General features: G+C 41.1%; 1 protein-coding gene across 3 annotated transcripts in view; it reads right to left on the bottom strand.

Annotated features, from left to right (window-relative positions):
* Nucleotides 1-402: 402 nt before the first annotated feature.
* LOC119171458 (uncharacterized) overlaps nt 403-24,833 on the bottom strand; it is a 34,776-nt gene continuing 10,345 nt past the window's right edge. For 2 of the 3 annotated variants that reach the window (XR_012894983.1, XM_075893662.1), the window contains 2 exons: nt 11,729-11,815; nt 10,399-10,652 (listed from right to left, as the gene is read on the bottom strand). Coding sequence is in view for 1 of the 3 variants with exons in the window: in XM_075893662.1 (XP_075749777.1) it covers nt 10,607-10,652; nt 11,729-11,815 (133 nt within the window). In the remaining 2 variants the exon portion in view is untranslated. Of the gene's footprint in view, nt 1,171-10,398; nt 10,653-11,728; nt 11,816-24,833 lie in introns of those variants that run through there. The other variant, XR_012894982.1, reaches the window with a different exon arrangement.

Here is a 24,833-nt window from a genome sequence, read left to right as displayed (position 1 = left end):
CAACGTGTTCATGTTCCTAATGTATAAAATTCACCCTGTGGCATTAGATATCAACCTCGAGAGGAGTTTTATTCATTTACTCTGAAATTACATGAGGCGTTCATAAAAGTGCCATTTTACATATATTTTGCCCCACGGGTCCGACGGATTTGCAGTGTTCAGATACATTCAATCTGCAAGCGTAAGTAGTGTGCAAGCCATATATATATATATATATATATATATATATATATATATATATATATATATATATATATATATATATATATATATATATATATATATATATATATATATATATATATATATATATATATATATATGTTCATTTTATTACTCCGAGTATTAATGAATAATAAGGTGGGAGAGGGTATACAACAAGAGAAAATATAGAATGTTGACCTCACAATTAATACAGCAGAGTCATCAATGAACGGATCACAATCTGGGGCACAAATACAGATATTAATGGAAAAGCTCAAGTCCCGAAACGTCATGACACACATTAGAAGCAGGCCTTCAAGGCAAATGGTGTGGTTTGCGGATTGTTCTAGACAAACAAAAGAAGCGAGGGGGGAGGGGTACAGTCGTGCATTGTTCAAGCATGCGATCACATCACCTTGAACCTGTAATTTACGTTGCATAAGACATACTGATGGGCAAGTATCTCACTTATGGAAGAGCTTCATTCGTAACGTTAAAATTACTTCCAAAATCGCCCTTTTCTTAACCACCCGGCCCCGTGGCTATACCTCTGCTGTTATTGTTTGGTACACAACGAGGAGGTAAACTCTGGACATTATCCTGTTTATTAAAGTGACAGCCTTAGATGCACCATTAACGTGAAATTTGGTGATCGGTGGCCGCATGAGTGATGGGAAATATCATCATCAAAAATTCATCATATCGCAATGTCACCATATGGCGTCATCATGACGCCATATATGTCGCAATCGGTGACCTAATATATGTTATCACCATGACGTCATAGTGCCATTGAAGATACGTGAGATGCAACATGACATCATGATCAAGTGCACATGTCATGTGACGATGTCTCAGTGTGACGTCATGATATTACGTTGTCCCTGGCCAAATGCGGGCCGATCGCAGTGGCAGTGGAAAGCCGGATGAGGCGCAAGAGGCTTCCAAAGCCTCCGATCCAGGTGGCTGCAGTAGAGAACCACGTTAAGTGGGGAAAGCTGTCTGAGGATGAATACGTCGACTGTGAAGAAAATTTCCAGTTAGGCGGTGAATCCTTAAGGGGCCCTTTGAGCTTATTCATGCCTCGCTTTGCGGGAGGTTATAGCAAAGAGTTAAGGCGTAAAGAAAAATGGGGCTAGCATCAGTATCAAACAATAATTATTCTGTCATTATATATAAAAGGTCTTTCTCACATTTCATCGCAAAAAAAAAAAACCAAAATGCTTTGCCAGAACTAAATTCAACACAATCAACCTGCTTTAGCGTATAGATATAAAGTACCTAGCCATTTGCAATCAGACACTTCTTTTGAATGTATAATCACGCTGTGATTGTTGACATGCAGAACTACGTCATGAAAACTGTTTGACATTAATCCGTATGCTATTTGTCAATTCCATTGATGGGTCTCGTTAGATAATAGCTACATCATTCACACCCTTCACGTTCCTGTATAGCCAGCAAACAACGGCGAATTAATCGATTTCAAATTTGATACCAATAGTCATATATGCTCGTAACCAAAATAACTGTGGACACAATAGTCACCTCCGGAGACTGCGGGCCATCGTTCTAAAACCAGTGTGAAAAAAGTTTTAGTTTTAATATTTATTCATGGTGATTATCGTTTTACGTCACATCAGGTACGAAGGGACTGACGAACTTATTCGTCCCTTTGAGTGGGCATATAGAAAAGCTTATGCTTTTCCAAAACTAAGTAGCAAATGCCTACCATTCCGCCAGCCTCTTCTAAAGATTGATATGTGGGGTTTAACGTCCCAAAACCACTATATGATTATGAGAGACACCGTAGTGGAGGGCTCCGAAAATTTAGACCACCTGGAGTTCTTTAACGTGCACCTAAATATAAGCACACGGGCCTACAGCATTTTCGCCTCCAAAATGCAGCCACTGCAGCCGGAATTCGATTCCGCGACCTGCGGGTCAGCCGCCGAGTATCTTAGCCACTAGACCACCGCGGCGGGGCTCTATTCTAAAGACGTAGTGTCGTGTGGCCAGGTGTGCGCTTCTTCAGCTTCTCGCTTAACTAAAACAACGATGGCGGTATCGTGTGACGTTATGAAAACATGTTATCATGACATCACAATTACCGAGACATCAAAAATTCGTGACGCCATGGTGGTGCCACTACATGACGTCATGACTGACGTCATGTAGTGGCGTCATGTGATGAGCTCACCTCATTATGTCGTCGCTTGGCCGATAGAACGCTGATCACAGGCACAATATAATAACGGCAAACGTGTACAAAGTTGTAGGGGCGATGAAACAAATCGACTAGCAACGTCAGACTGGAATGATGAGCGTATCGGAGGGAACATACGCTTTCTCGTGTTGCCTACGAGAGATCCCTCTGTAGGCATTGATTGTCGACTATCAATTTTCCTTTAATAGCATTTCGTGTAGATGGTAGTTGCATTGTGTGGCTGCTTTATAAATAACCTTTTGCACAGAATGAACTGGAAGCGCATTCTGAGATATCTCCATGAGACCTCAAGGTAGAGCGTTAGTTATGTTGACGGTATGGAGCTGATGCTATCAACACGTACACGCCAGTAAACAACTGTAAAGATTTAGAACCTCCACTTACTGGCTATACTGTGCACGTTGGAGTGGCATCAGCGTCAGAAACACGTGTTCCGTATGCACCAGCAAAAAGTCAGCAGTAAGAACGACATGTGCAAACGCGACTATACGTCTGTTTGCGATGGCTTCTGCATGTGATATAAGGCATCGATAGGAATGTATGTCGAGTCTACCGTCATCCTTTCTTGTCGAATACATGTTCGTTCGCTCGTTACTCATGAATAATTAGTCTATAAAGTGCTTTGTCCGCCGCAATTTCATGAACGTAAATCTTCACCACCATGCTAGATACTCGTCTTCGGCAAGAAAAGTCCCTGTCCTGTCAAGACTCTCGAATGATAAAGTGATTTAGAAGAAATAAGAACAAAAACACACCGACGACTCGGACAAAAGGCAAAACAAGTCGTCCGCAGAAGGAATCGTGACACAGACCACCAAGCGGCAAACCAAGCGGCAAGACCGGCCGTGCGATTCGCAATACCGAGAACTGATAGTAGCTTTAGACCTTTGCGACGAACAAGGCGTTCGGGCGAGCCGCTCGCTGGCTGGGATTCGTGAGGTGAGCCGTGAAAGGTCTCCGGCGTTCCAATGCAGCGCCGTGAACCCGGGCATGCATGGACGTCCGATTCGGCTTGGCGCGGAACCCCGATGGAACAGATCACCGGCCTCTACACGCGTGGCATCGCCTTCTTTCGAAGAGCCAGGCATCCTTTCCGCATCGCACCGATGAAGAGGAGATCAAGAGCTTAAGAGCCGTAAATTACCGCGGCGGTGGCCGAGTACTGGAAACTGGCCGATCCAAAGTGAGCTTGTATTCGTGAGTCGCGCCGTCGAGACAGGTCTTTTTTAGACGCAACGAAGCCGTGCACAAAGATGAGATAGGAGCGAGAAACTTGAGACCCTATCGAATGGAGCCAAATGAAGCCGGCATGCGAGAGAAACCTAAGCAAGCCGTAGCCATGCCTCCACACGCGGGTTTCTTCACTGCTTTGTGGGTTGCGTGGTGGAATTCGTTATGTATCTCCGGAACTGGGGTCACGAACTGGCTCAAGAAGGGCAAAGAACAATGAACTAACAGTAAAGATGTTGTAAGGGAATACGGAGAAAGTTGTATTGGCAGAAATGTGTAGAACAATGAAAGGGCGTGTCGGTGTGCGGAGAATATATATGCTGTAATACGACGCACCCGCCTAAAACGACAAACATACTTAACAGGGCGACCGACGCTGAAGGAATCTAATCTTCGAAGAGTCCAGATGTAACGACAGTTCGCACTCCTGACACCCAACTTCTGCCTCTTGTATTCGGAAGAAATGAACGCGCAAGAGAAATAACGCGACCGAAGAGTCGTCTCGATTTAAGTGTGCTGTGTGAACTTCATAGGTCGGCGAAAGATTGTGGAGCTCACTCAAACTCACTCATGAAATATATTTCGAGCTTCGCGCTCACTCGGACGCGCCAAAAGATTCCTGAGCCAGACACACTCGCACTCGCAGTCACTAAAATTTTCTTCGATCAGGTTGACTCGGACTCACACTCACCAAAACATTACTCCCGCGGACTCACTCGAACTCAAACCAACGGCTCAATTCAAGCCTTAGTCCGAGTGAGTCGACTTATGAGTCCGTTAGCCTAGAATTGGCATGTTCGACCATGGTGCCAATGCTTTTTAAAAGCAATATCTCATGTATTCAATGCTCTTCTTGGCGCCCTTTGATACATACATAACAATACAAGTGATGAGTGCCTGCAACCGAGTAAGGACAGTTTTCTCGAAAGAGATCGCAATATAACATGTATTTGTCAAGATTCTTTCTGGGACAGTTGGCGGGGGAGGGGGGGAGGTCAAGGTGCTTCCTTTACTGAATTCACGCCTCTGATCAATCAATATTGAAATGTTGCATGAACGAAACTGCTTTGGAAAACGTGTAAGGAGACGTTAGTGTAAACGTGCATTTAGGTAAGGCTGACATTAATGCTGAAGATGAGTAGATAGGATGAACTTCGCGTAAAAGTTCTATAACAAGTCACTTTGAAACCATGCGCAAGTTCAGTGATTACCTACGCAGATTGTGCAAACAGTATAATCGCGGTGAGCTGCCAGTTCTTGCACTAATTTTGACATGTTAACGAAAACAATAAAGGCAGAGCAAGGACAATGACAAAGACGACTAGACTTTCTATGTTTATTGCTGATCGATCTAGCCCAAACAATCTAATCTTAGTCTAATTAGACTGTCAGTGAGAAACCCTCGCAATAAGAGAACACTCAGCAGAAAATCGACACAGACAGATGCATATTCGTTGGGAGGGAATGTACTATTTATTGCTGACTAATGATCTCAAGAATTTTCTAAGCAAGATCATTCACTTCAACATTGCAACTAAAGTCACTTCGATCCTGTCGGCAGACAAGCAGATTATGCGGTAAGCTGTGAAGCTAATGGAGCGTAACAGAGCGTCAGTTCAGAGTCCATGCACTTAGCATGATTAGACGCTTGAAGTCCGTAGCTTATGTTCGGCCATGACTGAAGAAAGCACCCGGGAAATTTGAGCGCACAATCTCAATCAACAGGACGTTCAGCGAACACCATTGCTGGTGAAGACGCAATGATGTTGATGTATTCTTATAACGTGATGGAAAAGTTGGGGTTTATTGCTACTAACCCACGTGCAATATTCACTCATTGGAATGTAAACTTTTGAAGCAAATCTATGCCACTAAGTGCTTGGAACATGTATCTCTATAACCTCTCTAAATTTGATGTCGTTAAAAAAATTAGCTAATAAGATGACCTATTTGGTACTGTTCGCTCGACAGTTATAACTAGAAAAGTTTTCTAGTTATAACTGTCGAGCGAACAGTACCAATTAGGTCATCTTATTAGCTAATTTTTTTAACGACATCAAATGTAGAGATGTCATAGAGATACATGTTCCATGCACTTCGGATAATATAACTCTCGATTATACGCTTTCTTCGCAGTGAACAAAGCGCAGTAGCTGTCGTGCCTTATACAGTTTTACGGCTCGCGAAGTCAGGATAACCGAATGAAAATTCGTCAGTGTTTAACTTAAGCCACAAATTTTTTTTATATAGCGTAGTAAAACTAGTGGACAATGGAGGATCTACCTTGAAAAGTCCCGGCATCACAAAGCGTGAGTGACTCTCGGTAATGCGGTAATAATAATAATAATAATAATAATAATAATAATAATAATAATAATAATAATAATAATAATAATAATAATAATAATAATAATAATAATAATAATAATAATAATAATAATAATAATAATAATAATAATAATAATAATAATGAACTAGCTTTACGCACATAAACTCTAATATGAATATTAGGCACGCTATAGTGTAGGGCTTCAGAATTTTAGACCACTTCGGTTTATTCAGCGTGCGCTTATATCTAGGTAGACGGGAATCTAGCGTTTAGCCTTCATCGAAACGCGGCCGCCGAAGTCGGCATTGAACCCGCCAAGCGAGTAAACACTCACTAGGTAAAAGGAAAGTTCAACAAATAGGCCTATGGCCATGCTTAGCCTATCATCAATAAAGTACAATCGCATCCACGGACTGTTAAGACGTTTCTTTGCCGCGCAATATGTAGCAGGTCTACGAGTGATCTCATTGGACTTGATAGGACACGAAAGCTGTCAATTCGCAGGGTAAGGCTAAGGAACAGCGCACTTAATCAGAGTAAGAAGGCTTTAGAGATTTCATGCCTCCTTGAAGTTTTCTGGGGACGTCAAAACGTTAGAACTTCCTTCTCAACATTTTCACGTAACGTACAGAAGCTGGAATTTGAAAATAACCAGTACACATCGCAACCTCTTATTGAATATATTTGACACCAGGAACCTTTTCGAAGCGCCGTACTAGAATATTTACATTATACTGAACTTTAAGACCACCTGAACGACAGTTAATGCGTTTAAATACCTAGGTCTCGCAATAACACATAACATGAAGATGCACGCACATATTGATAATGTTTGCTCTAGGGCTTCACAAACGTTGTACTTAATAAAAGCTGCAGGGTGCAAAAATAAACGTAACACTTCTTGCTTTTAAAACTCTTATACGGCCGGTACTGGAATATGCCAGTGTTGTCCGGAATCTCCATCAAAAAGTGTTGGTAAATAAACTTAAACAATGAACGCATACAACGGCTTGTGGCTCGCTCCATATGCTCGAGATATAAGCAGAACAACTCAGTCACAGAAATGCTACAAGTCTGTGATTTGGAGATGCTCCACAAGCGCAGACGTAAAAATAGATCAAAGTTTCTTCTTGAATTATTGCAAGGTGAGTTTAAAATTAACAAAAAATGACTACATACAACAACCTGGGAAACGAAGCGAGAGGGCAAACAACACACGAGTATTGTAACCTTATTTTGCGCGAACGAAGATGTACCGTTATACTTCTTTCCCTGATCTCATCGAAGATTGGAATGGGTTACCGAGTAACATAGTCAATGCGAGTTATGTTATTGAATTTGGGCATTTACTTGATTTAAATTTATGCGATTATTGCGATTGATTATTGCGATTGTGATCTGTTGCATTGCGACTCAGGGTGTGTGTTTTTCGTTTTCGTTTGGAATATGGAGCTTACACGGACTCTGTATACCTGGTTTATCATTGTGATATGTATGGTTATGTCCCTAATTGGTTTGCACAGTGTGTGGTACTTTTCCTGTATTGACCCTCAATAGAGGGTTGACAGTATTGCTAAATCAAATAAATAACGAACTTTCATATCTCGGCCATAATCTGGACAACAATTTTTAAACAATTATGTCTCATGAACAAGACTCCCCAAAATTTTTTTTGCATTTGTCTATATCTACATACTGCGTTCTCAGCTTAAGCCTGCCAGCAAGAACAGACAATATATCGATAAGAAGGTTACTGATACGCTTTATCACATATACGTCGCTTATACAATATGCCTGAAATAAAGCTGAATTGAATTGAACTGAATTGAAAAAGACACTGATATTAAAACAACATATAGCACTCAAGCATTTTCAACCTTTGTCACACTTCGATAGTTTTGTTTTCCACAAAAGCGCAGACGCTTGAAATTACAAGCTTTAAGGTCTGGTTAATATGACGGAAAGTCTTGCAACACGATATGACTGAAAGTCCCGGGAACTGTGAGAATGACGTTGAAGATTGACGCGATTAAAAAGAGAAAAGGCAAGGAAAACTTTAGGCTAGAAGTTGGAACCATTTCCTTCTTCAGCAAGACTTGTCTTCGTCACGAAGGCAAGTCATATTGTCTGGATTTTGGTTAAAGATCGAGTATTGAGTATCTTCTGCTTAGTCACCTTCTTTCACAACATGTCAGATAAATTGAAATTGAAATGGTGGTAACTATAATAAAAACAATTCAATACTTATTACAATTAAATTTATCGAGGCACAAACAAAGTAATGAATTGTTGTAGGCGTACTTATAGCACGTTACGCATCAAAACAAACTTTTGTTTTTTTTTACGACCCCCGTTTTGAAATTTAGAACGACATAATGGAACAGCTGGGTATTTTGATTTGCAATTTGATTGGCCCATTGATGGCTTTTTCAGAACATTTGTAAGATGTCTGCGCGAAATACGAAGTAAAAAATTCCTTGAGCTTCGTGGCGTCATCTGAAGGTGCACATGCAAAAGATCAAGCGAGCAGTCATCTTGGGTGATTGAGAACCAAACAAAACATTGTTGGAGTACTAAAAATTATCGTTGTCACGTTTCTCGCACCAAGGAGAACCAACCCTTGCGGTCAAACTAAAGCGAAAAAAAAAACGCGTGGTCCGGGAATAATAAATTGCTTAAAAATTAACTTCCTGATATGAAGTAGAAACTCAAGCCAAACTGTTTAGTTTCATAGTGCAATACAATATAGGTGCGAATGACGGTAATAAATGTTAGCTTCATATTGTTTTATCATTCAACACCGAATCCATTGTAAGTCATGTACGAGTTGTTTATAGGCTGAGAAATGACTGATATTGCGGAAAGCAGGCGCATTGAAATATTGCAGATGTTGTTGACGAAATAATAAAGTCACCAATCTTAATTTGTTTTCTCGTATACGTTTTGTTTCATTTGCTAGACAAAGATTCACTGGGGCCAGCCTAAACACTCAATATTATGAAACGCTGGAACCAAGGGACGATGAACAACAACGATGAGGAAGACAGGCACCAGTCTTTGTTTATGATTGATCGTTTGTAGTTATCGTCCCTTGGTTGTGCCGCTTCATAATCGCTAATTCTTACCAACTTGTTCAACTAACAAAGGCCGCCTAAAGGGCAAAGATCTTTTCGCCATGCCGATCAAATGATATAAAACATGAATAAATAAACACAGATACTTGGTACGAAACAACGTGTTCTTTTTTCTAAGGGGAACTTGCAATCGATGCGTTTATGCTAACTCCAGGCCCATTAGGCAAATTTAGTCAATCACACGAACTATCCCGAGCAACCCATTAGATCTCTGTGCTAGTATATCGTCCGCTTGCTAGGACCTGCTTTGCTTTTGATTAAAAATGGCCCGTACAGAAATGTTGGTATCGAATGAATGCTAGAAAGCATGTATTCAACTGCATATCAAATAAAACTTGTAGTGCCTGTTTGAATTTATTTCAGACTTTTCGCAATTCTTTTATACCATGAAGTGTAGTTGAAATTTACATTTAAGTAGTACCTCAAATAATAATTTTTTGGCTGCGTTTGTACACATAAAGTAGCCATGCATGGTCAAAGAAAACAAAAAAAAAAGAACGCCACAGATGAATTAGCGAGACTGGACGACTCGCTATTGCACTGTGCAATTTCTTTCGGGATTTTTCAGGCCGTATTATTCACTAACTCACCCAAATCTAAATGTTACGAGAAATATTGATGTAGGCGCTGCATGAAAACGCTACAACCTTGGTGTTGCATCTAGTTTATCGTGCTTAAATTTGGGTTTTAAAGCACCAAGTATTTGTTCGAAAAACAGTACGTTGGGATTTCTGGTGTTCGTGAAGGTCTCCGCGAAATGCAATGTTTTCATGAGTGAAACGCACAATTTAATTGCATTCCTCCGTTGAAAGGCCTCATATATTTTCTGAAAAATTACGCATAACAATCTATCTTCAATAATTATATGCTGTGAAATGCACATTTCTGTTAACACAAGGCTAAGTAAAATGTTGACCTCTTAGTGATGGGTGCAGAAGAAATGCGAGCTTAGGCATTCGTGCCATTTAGGCTAAAAATCGACAACAAAAAAACTTGATTACTAGGGCATACAGTAAAGGTACGCTCACCTCTGAAGTCTTTACGCTGTTCTTGTTATCGCACTGTCACTGAAGAAGACTTATATCCTACAAACTTGCTAGGTCGTTAATTAATCAAAGTAGTACATATTGCAGCTCGTTAAGGTACGGCTTGTACGGTAGACGCTTGCATTCCAACTCATACCTAGCACTACACATTCAGCCCATGTTCAGGCTGCGCGGTAAATGTTTAACCTGTCTCTCATTGGAGCATCGGCTGGAACATTAGTTTGCGAATAATGGGCAGCAGGACATTATATTCCAGAAACATAAAAGAAACATACGAGGCTTCTGAGCTGTTTTCAAAAGAGCGTTCTTGTTTACCATGTCGTTAAGTTGTTCAGGCACCAATCAGGTTCCTTAAGATTCAATGGCGCCCTTCGTTCCAAAGCTTGTTATTGCACAGTAGAAGGCTGTCGCCATCTTGCCGGCGTAGGTCTGGCACCTACGGCTTTCCACTCCCCCTCTGCCGTTCGCTTGCAGGATATTTTCTGCACGAAAAAAGACACAAAATCCACACGAGACCATAACTCAGGGGTGAAGCCACGCTTTTAGGAGAAGTCTGTTACTCCGCTACACCAACCGCCGTTCCAGTGGGCGGAAGTACAAGCACCATTTTTGGGTGGCGAAAACAATGCCGGCCTAGGGCCAATTACTCCTGCAGCTGCCATTGGTGCTCAGACTGTTGGGTGCTCCTTTTGCACACGTGCATGGTACGAGAGAAAGTGCCTCCAGAATGGGGGTCACCCCCATAGACTCCAGAAACCACAGTTTCCATGGTAACAAGGAGGCGCTCCCAAGAAGAAGACGTGCGTTTTAGACCATTTCTAGTCTATGGCGCTAAGGGGATGCGGCACACTAGTGCTTGTCATTCGGATGCTATTAGCCCGAAGGCGGGCGAAAATCTACAGCCCGGCCGATTCTGCGAGCTCCATAAGATGTGACCGCACTTTCTATGGCATTTTGAACTTATACGGCCTTCCGTTGGTTTGTTTCCGTTCGCTTGGGTTTTACGCGAAGCTGCGCACTTTTGCTGCAAAGTCGGCGAAGAAGCTTTTAGCTAGCTGTATGTTTCCTGAGCAAATTGGAAGCTCCTGCGGCGGTTTGGGCGTGGCCTATAGAAGTGGCGCCATCCGTGCTTTTCTACACTTCTTCGAGCTTTTACGAGACTAGGGGTGCTGTAACGTACAAGAGTACATCCATTTCTCCTTCTCTGTCGTTCTCCGTCTTTAGACGCGTCCTTACTCTTCCTCATTGTGGATGAAATGAGCATGTACTGCGATGTTATATCGTGGGCACGTGCACGCACATTGAAGAAGCCCGCACGTATACCAAGTACGAGCTAAAGTAACAAGTTGTCACAAGTAGCGCCACGTAAACTAACAAATAGTTTAAGAAAAGTGTGTAACAGAAAGTGAGACTGTACCAAATCAAGTGTGATTTCTGTCTCATCTCTATCTTAAACGTATCTTACGATATGCCGGAGCGAATCTTAAAACTGAGAATATGCCTGCAATGTCGCAGCAAGGTTAGTTTTAGTAGGCCTCGTTTAGTGTAACATTTGTACTTTTCTTCAGCAGGTGTCGACCAGTTTGCAATTGCCCGTGGCCTCATCTTCTCAGGTCTCTTCGTTATGATGGGCTGCTGGCGTAAACTGCAAAATAAAAAAAATAAAAAGGAGAACATTATTACTTTAGGCATTGCAAAACTTCACGCAGAATTGTTGCGAAACATGTCAGTCATGCTAGATAGTACCAGATGCTGATGTAAAGAACTCTCTCGATTTGGGCCTAATACTGTTCTATTTTTTTGTTTATACAAAGAAAATGGAAGCATGCACAATATTTCATATGCTCGATGTATTATCTGAATGTTTACATACGAACGCGAAAGGAGAAAAAACTATGTCAGCAGTGGTAGACGTATGAAGCAGCGTATGGTTGCAGAAGTTCAAAACACATGTTGGCAGCTGAATGAATGAATGAATGAATGAAAACAACTTTGGCGCAATTTTATGTTTCATGTACATTGAAAACGCCGAATATCACAGCAGCATTTCACCCAAATGCACTTCTAGGAATTCATACCGCTACATATCTGTGGAGCGCATGAAAAGGGAATATCACAAAGGCATGAAAAGCCGTGTTTGCGAGAAACTATACTCGTGCTTAAAGGTTAGAAATTAAAAAAAAACTCAGGTAGTTGTCTTTCATGCCTCGTAAGCAGGTAGTGATTACGTAGCACTATTAAAAAAAACTTGCCTGAAACATCAGAAATCGGTCCAAAACTCTATACCTGGTCACGAATTTTCCAATAAATATTAACAAAGACAACCATATTTTTTTGTAGAAGAGATCGATAGATCACTAGAATAAATAATACCTCTACGCAACAGGGTTTTTCGTAAACAAATAAAGACTGCGCATGCTTGCCTTCCCTAACAGTTTCATAATCTCATACGCAATACTGTATTAGCGAGGACATGAAGACGTGAATTCTCGATGAATTTAACGATGTATATTGGTTGAATATTGTGACGATTGCAGTTGCTTTTTTTCTTTCTTTTGGCTCTCGAACATTATCAGCCAAAATTTGTTTAACCCCATCTGCTGCCATCATACGCTTCAGGACACCTTATGTCAATTAGCTGAGAAATATTTCTGTTCTAAAATCTGAGAAAAGACAAATCGCGTATACCGTCTCCTCCTCAAGTTCCGCTTTGTACTGTTTGTTGTCAGCCATGTTTCACCCAACAACATCTAAAATATAATGCTGCATTGAAAATGAAACAGAAAAGCTACGTTACCAGCGTCAGAGAGTATTCGGACCAACTCAACATCTTATTGGTCGGCGGCGCCACCAGTACACCCAGGAATCAATAGACTAAACAAGAGATAAAAGAAATTTGTCCGGTGGCTCTTTTTCAACCTGTAGGTAGACTTTTTATCGTTCTTCAAACTGGCGCCACGGACAAATCTTTGTTTAAACGATAATGGCTGGCATTGATTTATACGCTGGGAACATTCGCGCACTTTAGAAACGGAGCGAGCGGTGATAACGATGGTCGGAAGTCGCGTGCTCTGGCCGACAGTGGTGGACTGCCTTCTTAAACGTTTATATCATTTAGAACAGTGAAAGAAGAACCAGCGAAGTCTGACGGGTGCTCCAAATCTCTCAAAGCGTGATAAGATTTCGAAGAAGAGAACGGTCCGAAATGCGGAGTCTGAGAAAGCACCGGGCCGAAGACTCTCTGTCTCGGTTTGGGGACACGCGTCTATCAAAGTTTGCAGGTTCGGCTACTGTCGAAGAATGAAACGTGACTGAAGACACAAGGCTGTGGAAATTAGCTGTATTTTTGTATATCCGACTAAAAGCTGCTTTGTCCCAGCTGCCCTACATTGCTCACCTTTCCCAGAAGCCGAGAGTTTGCAACACGACGGAACACCTCATATAGGGGCTTCTGTTTAACGATTAAAATGACGAAATTAGTCGTGTAAATGTAGAATGAGACGACATACACGTATTGAAGAGCACGTGTGGCGTCCAAGGTAGTTTCCTTCATTATGACTTTAACCTTTAAAACAACTTATTTGTGTTGTCATCAATAAGCAATAAAAAAGAAACATCGCGACAATAATTCAGTACATAGCCGAGCACAGTGCTAAGTAAGATCGCATAGACGTCACCAGCAAACTTTTACAAATTCTGCAATCATTTTCATTGGAGTAGAAAAAGTGCGAAGTTTTCAGTATTTGGAAAGGTGGTTTACGGCTGACACTAATGATGAATTGGGGAAATATTGCGTTTTTTGCACCTCATAAACAACAACGTCTGATTATGGTAACTCGATATAGGCGTTTACCGTTGTCACCTATTTTGGTTAAGTTCTTTTTTTCTGATTATTTATTTCTCGGTCATTTGCAATCACGTTTTTTCCGAAAGAAAACATGTAATGTGCTATGCAGTATCGCTTTCGTAAACTTTACTTTTACATCACGTTAATTCGAAGGAATCCAGTGCCCAGGCAGACATGTAGCACTCACCAAAAGTGTAGTAGTCTAGTATCATAAAACCTATAGCCCAAATTACTGTCGTAACCAATCATTCCAACAAGTTCCTGATTATTCTGCAAACATTTCCGCGAAATCTTGTGATGTAGCTCTAAGGGTTTTCAATATATTACAAATGTGCCATAAATAAATAATATTTCCACGACAAAACTAATCATCAGTCTTTAAAAATACTTGTTGAAACAAAATGCTGTTCGCATTTGTCTGAACTGATTTCAATTAGTCATACTCTTTGCGAAATGACGTCATGATTGGTAATATTGTTAAGTCAACGCCACAATACTACCTATTTATTTATTGCGCAAGAATGACGTTAAGCTTGAACGCAGAAATAACTAGTTTGTAATGCATCATTATATTTAGTGATCGAAAAAAGTGGGTTCGAGCCACCCAATTTAAAGTGTCGTTAGCCTTTGATATTCAATGCATCAAAGGATATCTCGTAGTGACAATTAGCTTGTTTTTAGGACTCTTTATTCTGATCATTAAGGTTGCGCACAGTATGCCTATCAATTAGGGAAATTTTTAGCTTAAAAAGAAGCTTACTTTTATAGCTAATCAGTCTTCCTCTGTTGATGCATTGCAAAATTAACTGCGCGAGCTTCAACGTTTCTCCGCCATGGAAGCGCAGTCGTTATGATGTCCGACTGCTAACATAAAGGTTGTGGGTTCAACCCCGACCACGGATTGAGGTCGCCTTTGATTGGAGGAGAATCGTGACAGGCGCATGTGCTGTGCGATGCGCGTTAAAGAACTCAAGATGGTCGAAATTTCTGGAGCCCTCCACTACATCATCTCTCGAAATCACATCTTGGGACATAAAACCCCCCATGTTATCAACTTCAATCTTTTCTCTAATGACTGTTCATGTGACCTTCCATTTTAAATAAAAGAACTGCCTGCCTGTAGGTTTCTTTATATTTTACAACAGCTTTCATTTATGATTAATGTAAGAAATACGCTGTGGTGCTTGAGGTTGTTCGAAAATGTTCATGCCATGGAAAAATAGGTTCGAATAAGAACAATTTGTTGAATAGGAAATTTTGTAGTAAGCAACAAAAATTATGGTCAACGTATCATTACTTTGCTGTAAATGGTGGCGTGTTCTCTATCTCGTGTGTGCCGGTAACACTTGTAAATATAGCTTTTGCAAAATAAAAATAACCTCTGAAACGTAAACGAAGCGGTCAATTCCTTCCCAAATAGCTTTCATTTGGCAATATTTTGGAGATATTTTTCTGAAGGGTTATTTTAAAATGAAGTATGAAACCGATATTCTTGCTTTAGATTTTAAATGAACGACTTTGATAAAGTATTTCATGGCTTTAAGCCACATAAAGACTATTATTATAAAAGTTCAGTTCATACGCACCTTTTCTTATAAAATGCTTACTATTGTGAATTTCCTGCTGTATCCTCAGTAGACAGCGACAGCGTCATGTATATACTACTTGTACTGTAATTTTCGGTTGTTGAACGGAAATGGGTGTGCATTGCTAGCTTCGTAATTTATTTTCTTGAATTTTTTGTATATAACACACGTGCATAGCGTCTGTTACCTTGATTAGAGTATATGGAATGGGAATAGAATTCATCTAATATAGATATAGCCTCACTTTTTATAACAAACGTGATTGCATGCACTATCGAGATTTATGAACATGCCAGCACGCGCGATGACAAATGTCCATGAACAACACCGGTAATTATTGGCGCCTCATATAAAAAGTACAGCAGTTGTGACAGACGTATCTTTGTCTGTTAAGCACTTGCTGAGCCTCATTTTATGTGTCGAGCTTGATTATCATTAACTCTATCTGCCTGCGCACTGAATGGCGAGCAAGAGAGCATATACATTATTAAACACGTATTTTTTGCAGCATGCAGTTTACCATCACTGGATGACATATAGGCTACGAGTGAAAAAAGTCTTTTGTTTTTCTGTTGAATTTTCGTCCCGCGTCCTTGCACCGTACGTTTACGAGTGAGGTGGCCAGGGAGTGTTCCGGACGAGGAATGCTCCTTCTACCTTAAATAAATTGATACACGAGTTCATATCCATATCTAATTTGCGGCAGTCAAAGGAACGACAGAGGTCACCCGGAGTCATGTCAACATGCAATACGTGCCTAATCATTTCAGGTTATTCTAAGCCAAAGCAACGCGCTTTCTTCCCCTTGTTCCCGCTGTTAATTCATAACGACGATGTTTAAAATCATCTCTTTCACATTCATATTACAACAGTACAAAACAAACTGTTTTGATTTATCATTATTTGCTGCAAAGTTGCAGACTATTTTCGTTAATTGCGCAAATTATATTGCTTTTCTTCAACAGCGGTCGAACACGGCAACCGAGACCGAACACAACGCCGGAGAATCCGAGTGATTGCGCTCGTAAATATATGCACATACGATCCCTGTTGCGTGCTGATACGGTCGGATGTTTCTGGGTAAAGCAGCACAGGTCGTTGACATTGCATTACCACAGTATTAACATCGTTCCACCGTTCAGCGTTGCCAGGTAAAGCAGAAGCGCTTGTTTACCTTGACGACTGAGCCAACAAAATGCGCGCGTGCGAACATGCGATTATCTCAATGTTCCTGGCTTCAATGATGATGTGAGTACGCTTCCATGTCGGGGAAGCAAAACATAACAGCGCGAGAAAGCTATCAACAAAATCAAAATGCCATGTCTACACAGACTAGCACGAACATGAATGCGTCGCTGAAAGAGGGCTCAGTTTCGCCTTCGCTCGAAGTTTATTAGGGAAAGTAGGCAGAATGCGCGTACTTTCCCAAATAGGGATTTCCGCGCCATAGCAACGCGGTTAAATGAATCGCGTAGAGATGTGCAGTGTGCCTCCAAAGATTTGGTTGATATTTACCTTATCCACTGGAAGTGTTACTACATGCAACGAGCCGGAGCAAAAGGAGATTCCCGAATCAACAGTAATTGTGAAGTTTATTCGGGACCATGTCAGATACAAGAAAGCGAAGACGATATCCAAGAGTGGAGCATCGGTGCAACTTCGACAACCAATTTCTTCCCCCCGCAATCATCGCGAGAAGCTTTTGAAAGACCTTGTTCGAATACTTTGTTGGCAGCTAAAATGACAAGAAATGAAGAGAATGCGAATGCATACACAGTGACTCTGTCATATTTCACGCATTCTCAGGTACGCGCACGTAGTCAACATACTGTGCTTCAATATGTTGCGATTGTTTTAACGTTTCGTGCCCTTATTTTGGCTCACTAATTTTCGTGGGCTTCAGACGCGTTCTCCACAGCGAAGATCAAAAGAAATCTGTGCACTGTCATTGCAACTGCAGTGTGCGTTATGTGCGACCTCATAAATCAAGATATGTATGCTTTCCGGCCACGTAAATAGACTGCCGGAAGCTTTCGCATTCAATGTGATGCTTGTATCGGGCTTTCTACAATTTAAGATGACTTATTATCAAAAAAATACTTCTTCTTACTTTTCAATATGAACGAAGCTCCTTATAGTCAGATCTCGTGTAAATCTACGTCACCTTGTCATCTGTATTCTGTTTTATGTGTAAGGCAATGCTTAGTAAAATTTTACGAAGTTTCACCCCCTATTTCACATTCATCATAAAGGTATTGAAAGTGAATAATAAGTTTTGTTTAGAGAGGGATGACTCTGTTCCATTTCGGGTGCAGAAAGATTGATGAAGTATAAAGAAAACAGGATGGCTAGAATAGACGTAGGAATACACTGCAGGTTACGTGCGTAGAAAAACAATGGTTCGAAGTGATGTCTCTAAATATCGTAGCTGATTGAGTGATAAATACTTTCTAGCATATCTTCCCGGTACTAGGTTCTTTCTTTACTTTAGTTGACTTGCATATTTGCATAATTTCTATACCTAAATTAACTTTCAGGAAACGTTGCTACCAGCGATATCGCTTGTTCAACGACTTATTGTCTTTGCACATACCTTTATCACCCTACCAGCTACTCTGGTTAAAACGCTCCCGACGTAAACAGTGTTGACACGAAAACATAAAAATCTACGCCCATAATTTACGAGGCTTTGGCGTAAGCAAACATTAACCATTGTGTGCTTGTGTCATTTCCGAAAGATGCAGCTCTCATTGCTTTGTACACTATACTAACGTATTAGCACTTACTGTAGCATGACGTTGCACATGAATAAGAACACCCGATGTCACTGCGGCTCAAACTTTTTCGTACTGGTGCATTTCCTATTGAAATAAGTGATGAGTTGACGTCGTTTTAGTTTTCTATTTCTTTGACTTAGACGAAGCATCGGCACAAAAAAGCTACTCATGGACTCTCGTTAGACATGTAACAAAATAAGAATAGCGTTACAATGACGCGCCCATGTTTCTAGCTTATTAAAGTTGACCGTTTTCTAGAAAGCACACAGACTGCTTTTGTTATTATATTAGTGGGGTGCAAAGTCTGTGTCCCAGCCAAGTTGCTTTTGTGATTCCAGTTTAGTACCCAACGCGCATCATAGACGTCAGAGAAAGTATTCTTTCCCAGCCTCAGGCCACCTCACGTTTCAATGCAGTTCGTGCGGCTTGCAAGGTGTAGAAGTCTTTGAGTTTCACCGACCAGAGTCAAACAAAAGGCGGCTCGCTTTGATGCTGATAGCGTACATTCTGTAATGCGCGCCTCGTGCAAGCTACTCCGCACAAGATACGGTGGAAACAACGGAAACCGCGTTTCGCAGAACGTGGATTGTTGGCCAATGAACGAACTTTTTCAGTCTAGCGCTCATTCTTTGATGTAGTCCTACCTCATGCAATGTAGCGAAATGCACTGAATATGGCGTCGAAGCGAACTACTGGAGCCTGCTATATTATGAAATATTGTGAAATACTGAAACACAGAGAATTTTATCTTTCCAGTCAGGCTTCATTCCAGATTTACAGCGTGACAACGTTGCATCAGGTCCTCATTCTTTTAGAAGACTTCTAAAACTGCAATGTCAAGTGATTATAAAAGCTCTGCTTTGACTGCTTAGTCATTTTAGAATACGAATTATACAGATCGCGATTTTACGAAATGGTGTGGTGCCAGTAGTTGCTACCTCAAAGAGCCAAGCTTTACTTATAGTAAACTGATGAGTCTCCAGACGCCCTTAATCTTGCCTTTCTGATTGTTTTCCATTTCAAGCATCTGAGCTATTGAACTTCTACTATCGGGACCCGTACATCACGCGCATCACAAATGCGGTTTGCCTGCACGCGTGTTCAAACACGTAGTTTCTTTTGATAATTAGCAACAATGATGAATCTGCACAGCTATACTATCCATGTGATTGTAGCCTAGGCAGGTTCGACGTTTACCTCATGCTGCATTAGCGTACTAAGTTGCTATAGCGGTTGACTTCAAGCAACGTTCGTTCGGGGACCTCACGATGCAGCGGAAGTGGCTGAAATCGTTCTGTTCACTTCTCGCGAGGGACAATGGATTAAAAGTCAGTCAAATTTAAAAGTAATTCAAATGAACTATTACGGTGTTGAATTACATTCGGATCCTGAACAACTCAGTCGCTCATCTTTAGGGTAGCGAGAACCGTGGTGGATAATCGTAACCTATACTTTGGCTTAAAGTGAACAACGCTGCTATTAGGCGAAAACTGATTATGCGCTATGAAAGGTGGACAAACATTGGGCTATTGGCAACGCTGAAGTGTACGAACGCCTGGTTTCAATTTATTGAACCACATTATAACAATCAGCAAGCAAATAAAATTAGTGCAGAAGTAAACTTCAATGTAACTACTTGATGCATCGAAATGAGCGCGCCAGCACGAACGGATAACAGATGGATGCAGAAAGTGTAGTAAAGTGATAAAACTAATAAAGGGAAGGTTGCTGTGCTAAGAGGATCTGCTATATGACCACATATCTTCAATGATGGATACAAATTATCGGCATGCACGAATAGAAATGGGTAGGCACTATTGTGCTCGGTGAAACGGGGCTGGTTTTAGAAATGCCCGTTTTCTAACATGAAGGACCAAGTTTAAACTGGGATGTCGTCCAGTCTCTCTATGAGGTGCTAAGTTAGCATAGATGTTCTTTGAAAGTTTAGCCAAATAACTAACGCTGCAGGGAAAGAATTTAAAATTTTCAATGTTGCTGACGTATTCGTGACGCATGTACGTGACAGCGTTTTCCTGAGCTGTTCCTAAGCCTACTAATTTCGCACAATTTAGTGTACCAAACGACCGATGCGTAACCATGGTCAGCGATTTCGGAGTTTCATGATTGATTCCTGAAAAAAAGAGCGACATTTCCACAAACCTCCACTTCATTACGTGCTTCGAGTCATTGGCAACTACCTCTAATTTTATCACTGCGTCCACTTAACATGAAAACACGTTCAAGTGACACCCGCAATGAGTGAATGACTATGTGAATGATTACTGGTCACCGCATGAGAGCGGCCCGCCACACAGTGATTTGTGTTTGGAGGACCAAACAAAAGTTTGTCAAATCCAATCCGATTAGCGTCAACGAAATATCAAGCAGCCAATGTTGCTCGAATGTAATATTTGGTGTAACATTAAATGCTATCGAGCATAAGCGAGAGGGAGTCCAATGGTGGCGTCCTTTATTTTCGCAATATTCTCTTAGTTCATTTCTGGAGATGCGGACTCAATTTGTTTTAGGGTTGCAGGCGGAAGGCACGCATATTCTATGAGGATAGTGCGGGTATAAACAATGTGGTCCCCTACAGTACGTTGTCAGCTGCTGCGCGAATCTTCCTAAGTGGCTGGCTGTATATTAGTGAGTACACGTCGACGAATGGGGGCCTACGAGGGCGGGAGGGGGCCCCTGCCGACCAAAAGTTTATCGAGCGTCGTGTACCATCTCATCTGGTGATTGGAGACTGTACGCATTCATGTCACTGGAGCTCGCGTTCTTCCAGGCGCATAAACAACGGAGAGGTTGCTCGGACAGTGACGTGATCCGCGCATTTGCCAGAGGCCCTTATTGCCTTTGTCTCGGAGCATTCATCGTTCATAAACAAAGCTGAGGCAGAATGCGACTTGTTTGTTCGGTGCTGTTGTTCTTGGGTCGACACTTCCTGCAGTGGCCGCCAACACGAAAAGAGCATTGCGAGATTGGTGACCAATATGGCGATGTGTTCTGCTTGCTGTATGAAGCTGCGCAAGCTCTATTTTTGCCAGTGACCAGCAGCAACCCGAAAAGTGTTCGTCTTAGGTCTTGAAGTCGCGCTTTCTTTAGTCGAGCGCGAATCGCTGATATTTTTGCATAAACACCGGGATAAACGCATGCTTATCAATGCGCGAAAAGCGCCATATACGAAGAGGTTTTTTGAAAATTCTGAACTGAAAACTCCACCTCGAAGTCAGACCTCTTGTTTAAGAGAATTTCATTTCCGGATCTATGTCACATAGCTTATGTGCACACAGAAAAATGGACAATGATGATCAATGCGTATGTACAACGCAAGTTGTTATACACAGCGAAAAGAACTTATTTGCGTATGCAGTGATGTATATTGCAAAAAATGTACGACAAACACAGGACATTCATGACCATCGAGATGATTAAACTTGAATAAACAGTAAGGCTATATGAGCAAACAAGGGGAGGGGGAGGGGTCATTCACAGTGTAGGGTGATGTTTTGCATTCACCTCTGAGGACAGACCTCCGACTTGTTCAGGCACAACGTTATCGACGAGCAACCTACAAATTTATTGTAGTGTATACCTAAAAGACACCGCAGACGTATTGGTGTTACTGGTTTTGTTTTAAGAAATCTGAAAAAGGCATATAAAATGTTTTTAAATCACCATTATACTCTTCTGGATGAATTATTTTTGTCGGGAACCGCGATCTCTTTTTCTATGTTTACCTCAGCATTTACGTTCGCCGAACAAACGCAGAATAACAAGTAAAGTTTCGTATATCATTCAAAACTTTACTCGACAAACGTATACACATATTGCATGCAACTCAGGAAAAGTACAAGCCATTGCCATTCGAGTAAGTGAATGTAAGTAAAAATTTATGTCCCGTTTGAAGCTTGTAATACAGTTATCACTTCAGATGGGTGCCAGCAAGAATTTTTTAAGCCTGGGCATGTAAAGGTTCCTTTATATGCGTAGAGTTCTTTAGTCTCGTCGTACACGTATTAAGACTTTCATTATTATTTGTTGCAATACAGTTGCTGACCATCTGTATTAGCTGTTTAACAGTCGTATACATTGCCTTGGTGTTTAATTTGTAGCTCTCATTCTCGTTTCTCCTTTCTGTGATTGAAGTGGTTATAGAGAATAGCATCAACAGATCATCATACATTGCGATGTTTTTCAAGCATATGTCATAATTTCTGCTGCGATGTTTAGTTATTGTTTTTCGACGGCAATTGACTCTTGTAAACATTCGTCGTCCTTGGAGAAAATATTTGGTTGCTTCGCTGTATACGAGAGCATAGATGATTAGTTTGATGTATCTCTGTCATTGAATATGTTTATAAGGGTCATAAAATGTTTGTTTTGTTAAATCATTCATGACTAGTGCTGCTGAACTCGAGGGTGCAGGTTAATTTGCTGGCTAAGGACAATGCGTTCAACCGGGACGAGACGCGAGAATGCCAGAGTGCTTAGATTTATGAACAAATTAAACTACTCCGTAGTTGAAGTATAATACCGGGAGTGGTAGAGGGAGGTGTATTTCGTAAATTCCCAGCTAACGGTATTTTTTTCAAGGAAAAACATTTATAAGCGTCATTTCAGAAGGAGATGTGGTGCGCAGCATTCCAAGATACGGGTATACCTCGTTAACATGTCGAATGACTTAGACGCCGATTCTGATATATAGTTTTTGTTTCATGGTTATATTTCGACGCATGACCGCTTCAAGTGCCCCGTGAAAACAGAGATTTAGGCAAGTCGTGCCTATGTTGCTTACGCGCATACTAAAGAAAATAACATTTTGAAACTCGGCAAATCTCACGTACCTTGGGAATCGATGATATGCGAAGCATGCCTGTGCAAGCTCAATTTTTCGATTGAGCGAAATGTTATAAGGGGTGCTAAAGATAAGCACAAGTGCACGCACAGACTTGCTTTTACCAAATAAGTATGTTTGGAGCTTGTTAACAGTTGCGTAACAATGCTAACAGAAAGACGGACGTAGCAACACCAGAATCGGTGAGCGGATATGAAGCGCTGGTGCTTTCGAGGATGCTACCCTGCATACACTGTGACGGAAATCAACTTCAGCGAATGGCACACAACTGCAGTTGATCTTAACCCGACGTGACGGCTGTATCATAGGAGTACATATGCAGTGTTTTTAAAATTCGATAGTCAGCACTCCGTCCAGAATTTAAGTTTCACGAATTAGAATATATTTGAATAGTACTTTCGAGACTTGGCATGGCTGTGCGGTAGAATACTTGACTGCCCCGCAGAATGCTGCGGTTCAATTCCTGCTGCGACTGACGTTTATTCCTTACATCCATCGGGTGAAAGCTGCCGATGTCAGCTTTTTCTTAGCACTCACACGTTAAAATTATCCATGTATATTCTCGCCATTCCTGGGTATATGTTAGGTGCAAATCAACTGTGGCAACTAACCGGATACCAGGAACACATACCCGGCCGCGGGTATGTGCCACTGTCTGACGAAAAGTGTATGACAACGTACACGACGGGATTGTGACATTATTCCTGTCGTGACCAGCCAGTCGTATTCGTCAAATCATCCTACCCTCTCATACTAATTTCGCTTCACGCCATGTTAAGGGGTGATCACGAGAGCACCCAGACATAGGCGGGTAGATAGATAGATAGATAGATAGATAGATAGATAGATAGATAGATAGATAGATAGATAGATAGATAGATAGATAGATAGATAGATAGATAGATAGATAGATAGATAGATAGATAGATAGATAGATAGATAGATAGATAGATGCTCAAAATGCCGGCAGTAGGCGAAAAAATCCTTCGTGATTCAAACAATGTTTAACGATGTCGTGATGTGCAGACGAACAGCCACGTGTTTGACATCATTGCTACGTAAGGATAATATTTCTCTTTTAAATGCGAAGCATTTCTTAGCGAACTTCGGTGATTTTGAGCGTATCTATCTATCTATCTATCTATCTATCTATCTATCTATCTATCTATCTATCTATCTATCTATCTATCTATCTATCTATCTATCTATCTATCTATCTATCTATCTATCTATCTATCTATCTATCTATCTATCTATCTATCTATCTATCTATCTATCTATCTATCTATCTATCTATCTATCTATCTATCTATCTATCTATCTATCTATCTATCTATCTAGCCACCTACGACTTTTAGCTCTCCTGGCCGTTTCGATAATGGTATCGATACCAAACTTGGTATGGCATAACATGACTGCATGAAGAACTTATTCCACTAGTCAAGACATGAAACCCATGACATGTATGTCATCACTATCATGATTTACATCTCATGGTCCAGCAGCTATTGCGTTGGTTTCGTTAACATGGCCTGTCGCTAAACTGGTATGGTATGACATCATTGCATGGCGAACACAAGCGATAGACCCTA

The sequence above is a fragment of the Rhipicephalus microplus genome, chromosome 4 (assembly GCF_043290135.1).
Source record: "Rhipicephalus microplus isolate Deutch F79 chromosome 4, USDA_Rmic, whole genome shotgun sequence".
Taxonomy (NCBI): Eukaryota; Metazoa; Arthropoda; class Arachnida; order Ixodida; family Ixodidae; genus Rhipicephalus; species Rhipicephalus microplus.
The sequence above is the reverse complement of the archived record's forward strand: the minus strand, read 5'-3'. Positions and strand labels throughout refer to the sequence as shown.